Consider the following 5,357-nt stretch of genomic DNA (forward strand, 5'->3'; position numbering starts at 1 on the left):
GCATTTAGTAGAAACAGAAGTACTTGTAGGAAAGGGCAGTTTTGTTTGTTTAGCTAAATGGCAAGTTGAACAATCATTGAGTTTACAGTATTTTACAAGAGGAAATTGTGTAGACATGGAATGTAAGACATCAGGGGAGGGATGACCTAATCTATGATGCCATAAGGGGTAATTAAATGGCACAGATTTCTTATTACTTATAGAGTTACAATTAGCATTTTGTAATGGGAGTCTGTCCAAAATGTAGAGGCTATGAATCTGTGTCACCCGTCCAATCATTAGCTTGGTAGACACATCCTGAATGAAGCAGGAAGTGTGTGAGAATGTGATTGTGAAGGGTGTTGTCATGCATAGTTTAGAAATGGAGATAAGGCTAAATGTAAATTCAGGCATGTAGAAAACATTGTGCAATTTAAAATTGGCATCAAAGATAATAGAACCAGAAAATTTAGCAGTTAACATAGCACCATTAGGTAAATGTATATTCACAGGGTCAATGGGATCTAAAGTAGAGAAATTTTCAGCAAAGGGGCATACATGATGTGAAGCGCCTGAATCCAATATCCATGAAGATGGTTTATGTAAACTGTTACCTGAAGAGTTAATACCTGAAATCACAGCAGCCTCAGAGTTAGATGACTTGGAATTTGAATTGTCCTTTCGTGATTGTTGAAGCAGCTGGATGAGGTGTTGGTATTCTTCCTTTGTGATTGAAAGATCCTTGTCAGGTGCAGTTGTCGATTTAGCATCAGTGGAGGCCTTTGAAGTCTTTGAACGATAACCCGGAGGGAATCCATGTTTGAAGTAGCAATTATCAATTGTGTGATTTGTTTTGCTACAATTGGTACATAGCATAGCGGTTTTGGAGTTGAATTTTCCTTTGGGTTTGATGGAAGAATTTGCAGCAAGAATTGTAGGGTTGGTGGTGGATGCAGGAGTAGCTGTTGTTTGTTGTTGGGCAATCAAGGAATAGGCTTACTGATGCTGGGAAGAGGATCAAGAAGCAAGATTTGCGTGCGAATGCTGCTGTAATTATCATTGAGACCCTTGAGGAAGCATGTGATATACTCTATGTGCTTGTATGAACGCACAGCTCTGGCTAGGTCACAGTTGCAGGGTGTTGGACAAGAACAAGATGGCGTTGGACGCAAATCTTCAAGTTCATCCCAAAGAATCTTCAGATCTGTGAAGTATGTGGATAGGGTGCGATCTCCTTGTTGAATCGAGTGCAGATCACGCAGTAGATCGGAGAATCGAAAATGGTTGCCTTTCGTGAAGCGGTCCTTGAGGTCCTCCCAAACATCGTATGCAGAATCAAAGCATATAGTGCTCTGAGCGATGTGAGGAGAAAGAGTGCGTGTAATCCATGATAGAACCATACTATTAGCACGATCCCAAAGCTCATAGTCAGGGTTCTTGGACGAGGGTCTTGGTAATGCGCCATTGATGAAAGATAATTTGTTCTTCGATGTCAATGCGCGACGCATCGATTTGCTCCAGTTATGATAGTTGTTGTCATCGAGAGGAGGAGCGACAAGGGTGGAGATAATAAGGGTTTCTTGGGTTCAAAAGGGGATCGTCAGGTTTAGGTGTGGTTTCTTTGTTTTTAGGTTGTTCATCTTCTGATGAAGATGACATGGTTGTATAAAGGATGAAAAAGAAATTGCAGGGGAAGAGGAATGCGGAAAAGAATGATTAGATCACTGATACCATATTACAGTCTGTGCAATGAAGAAGAAGAGGCCATAATAGGCGGCAAAAGATCAGGTTTAAACTGAATGAATCTTCTTAACATTATTGAGAGATACAGTTACAATATATATCATGTTTTACAATGGGCTTATGATGTGTAATGGGCCTGTTACAAAGATAAAGGTAATGGGAGGCCGAGTAGTAATACTAACTCTAATATACTAACTCTAATAGTTCTTTTTTATGAAAGCTTGATTAAAAAAAAAAAAACACTACCTCGTCTGGAAATTCACTCTACACTGGCAGTAATCAATTAATTGTCTATTTTATTTGAAAAATCACACTTTTAACATATTTGCTTCAATGGTTTCTATGCTTAATATTTGAAAATTTATCTTTAAGTTTGAATGATGTTTTCTAAGCCTTCAAGTGATATAGAAGATGGACTATGATACTTTAAAGATAAAGACTATATTAACCTTTTATTAAGATGATCCTTGTTATTTTGACATTGGTCTTTTGATGTCTTCATCTTTTTATTCTATTTGACATTGGTTGTCTTTATCAGTACCCAACCAAGATCCTAGAAGATATCTTCTTCGCGCTTCTCTTCGCTCCCTTCATAATCAGAGTCTTTGATCAATTCTTATAAATTTTTTGAATTATTTTGATAACTTTCATCCTATATTTCATAACTTCTGATTTTATCCTTTAGTATCAAATAAACTCTTGTCTCCACATTAACTCTATTACAAGAAAACAATAAAAATTTATGATCATTGTTTACCCTTCATGATAGTCTTACAAATTCTTTCTTCTCTAGTGTGACTAATCCATGTGAATGACCTTCATAGATTTTGAGGTTTCATATTTACCTTGAATAGTTTTGCTTAAAACAATTTTTGTGTGACATCTCTCCCATATCATTTTTCCTTATCTACTTATAGACAAACTTTTTTCACTAATCAACAATATTCATTTAGTCATTTACAGTTTGTATAAAGAATCTTTAAATTTTCTGTCACACAATCCTTAAACATATGAGTTACAAAATTCTTTAACCAAGTACAACCATTAAGCAAAACCACTTACTAGTCTCAATATTAATCAAATGTATGATAAGCAACACACAACATACAATAAAAAATATATCAAATCCACACCACAAATCATTAAGTGTAAAACTGAACTATAATTGAATTTTCTTTTGTGATTCTAAAACTTTGACTGCAAATAGTTGATAACAGTCCTGTCCAATTGAAAAGCCTTTGTGAGGACTTCACTAGATATCTCAGGTGTAGCCCCAAACACTGCATTGCTAATAGTAATAGCTCCTGGATTTTGACTACTAAGAGCTGCAATGGCAACAACATTACCATATCCAATATTTCTTTGATAGTGAATGAGCCCTATGGGAAACACAAACACATCTCCCTTTTGTAGAATTTTTGTAAAATGTCGGTTTTCCGGGTTGGAAGTGATGAATCCAACTTCTAATGTACCTTCAACAACAGTCAATATTTCGGTAGCACGAGGATGTGAGTGAGGAGGGTTAACTCCCCATGGTGCTATATCGATACGAGCCAAAGAGATTCCGAGTGTGTTCAATCCTGGTAGTTGAGCTGCGAAGACAGGAGTTACTTTAGAGCCAGCAGGATTAGTAGTATTGCCTGCTAAGTGAAGTCCACTAAAGAAGAAGTCATTTGCTTCAACAAGTTTAGGATCCTTGCATACAGAAGTACCTAGCATTGCCACAATTGATAAAACAAAAGAAAAAAAACGTTAGAATTTCAATTAATAACCACATTATATATGAAAATGTTCAAAGATTTTTCCGTGAATATATTTATTCAGAGGCGGAGCTACCTTAGGACAGGGGGTGGCCATGACCACCCCAAAGTTTTGATAAATTTTTTCTAAAATAGGTGTAATGTACTTTTTTTTCTACCAGACATTATATTAATTTAATTTCATGAAAACAAAATACATATTGGTGTCTTAGCTGAGTGGTTATAGCCATTTTAATCTTCCTTTAGTTCCCGGGATCAACTCCCACTGACATGTATAATTTGGTGCATTTTCACAATTTTTTGAAGTATTTGGCAATTTCTCTTCAAACTTCTTTATTTTTTTTTTAAATATTTGGCAATTTCTCTTCAAACTTCTTAACATCTAATCTAATAATTAGAATACTTCTTTACATCTAATCTAATAACTAGAATTATTTTAATGGATGCAGATTCATTCATCATACAATTAATTTTAATTTTACAAAAACTATTTTTTTAAAAATTTCTCAGAAATAACTTTTGACTATAATTTTTTAAAACTCTCATACACGTAAATTATTTAGTTAATAGTTTTTTCTCGTTTTTATACACACAAATTGTTTGATTGTTATATTTTTCACACTAACTGCTTTATACCGTTTAAAATCAAAGAATAAATAATGTATGAAGGAAAATTCTACAATATAAAGAGTACATTCATAAAATCAAAATATTACAATATAAAAAATAATACTGCATTGACAATGATTCGGTGGCTTTCCAAAATATATTAATAAGCTCTGTATCATAATTTGACATATTATTTCACATAAAAAGCTTTAAATATACCTTTTAAAAATTTATTTTTTACTTACAAGAAAATAAAATGAGAATAAGATTTTTAATATAGATTATCATTATTTTTGTTAGTTTGCTTTGCTTTAGAATATGAGAAAAAGGGATATGTACTGTCAGTGTAAAATATTTTTACACTATCAACCAATCACAACTAAGTATCTAATTAAAACACAATTTTAATTTTAAAAAATTAATATGACATGGCAAGTGTAAAATTTTTGAATGATTGTATGTGTAAAGTTAATTTACAATGTCAATGCACTACTTTTAAACTCTTAGAATATATTGGAATAAAGTAAAGAAGGAGGCAAAATGAAGAAAGGAAAAGAGCAGTCTTACTTGTCGCAGTTTTTATTTTATATTGTTCTTAATATTTTGCCCCCTCAACATTTTCATCCTAGCTCCGCCACTGTATTTATTTATGTGAAGTTGTAAGCATAAATAAAATTTTAAATGTGAAGACAATGTGAATTATACCTTGGCCTATTGGGTTAGTGACGCAAAAATCTTGGAGAGTACTTGGATCAGTTGCAAAGACAAGTGAAAGTGAAAAAGCTAAAGATAACAGCAAGATTAACGAGAGACTAGCCATTTGATAAGAGCTTTAAACTTGTAAACTCTAGTAGATTTCTGATACAGGAATTTGTAATAGCAGTTGTGGTATTGATGGATGAATATTTGCATAGTATTAAGGACTATTTATATTGAATCTGCATATGTAATTTGAAATGGTCATCTTTTGAAGTGGTAAGAGAAATTAGCAACTTAATGTGAAGTGCCGCCATTCGGCTATAGTATTTCACTAAAGAATATTAATTCAAGTGATCAACATCCAACCCTTCCATTTGTCAATCACATTCGAAAAAATGAATGCGAGAAACATTAAATAATAAAAATGACAATTTTTGTATTGGACGTACACTAGCAAAAGTGTCTTTTTTTTTATATATGAAAATAAAATGTTACTTAATGCGTGTTTGGACGTTTTTGGTTGGAATTTTATGATTATATAATTAAATCATATTATATTATTATAGT

At 33.1% G+C, this 5,357-nt stretch overlaps 1 protein-coding gene across 2 annotated transcripts; it reads right to left on the reverse strand.

Moving 5' to 3' along the window:
• Positions 1-2,907: 2,907 nt before the first annotated feature.
• On the reverse strand, positions 2,908-4,911 carry LOC131622409 (putative germin-like protein 2-1). Of its 2 annotated transcripts, none has more exons than XM_058893442.1 (2): positions 4,815-4,911; positions 2,908-3,443 (listed from the first exon to the last, which is right to left on the reverse strand). In XM_058893442.1, the coding sequence occupies exons 1-2, from the start codon at positions 4,909-4,911 to the stop codon at positions 2,908-2,910; spliced, it is 633 nt and encodes a 210-aa protein (XP_058749425.1). The 2 variants fall into 2 exon arrangements, with proteins under 2 accessions (XP_058749425.1, XP_058749424.1); XM_058893441.1 differs by having other exon boundaries at positions 2,908-3,434; positions 4,797-4,911.
• Positions 4,912-5,357: the final 446 nt, after the last annotated feature.

This window comes from Vicia villosa, unplaced genomic scaffold (genome assembly GCF_029867415.1).
Source record: "Vicia villosa cultivar HV-30 ecotype Madison, WI unplaced genomic scaffold, Vvil1.0 ctg.000030F_1_1, whole genome shotgun sequence".
In the NCBI taxonomy this organism is placed as follows: domain Eukaryota; kingdom Viridiplantae; phylum Streptophyta; class Magnoliopsida; order Fabales; family Fabaceae; genus Vicia; species Vicia villosa.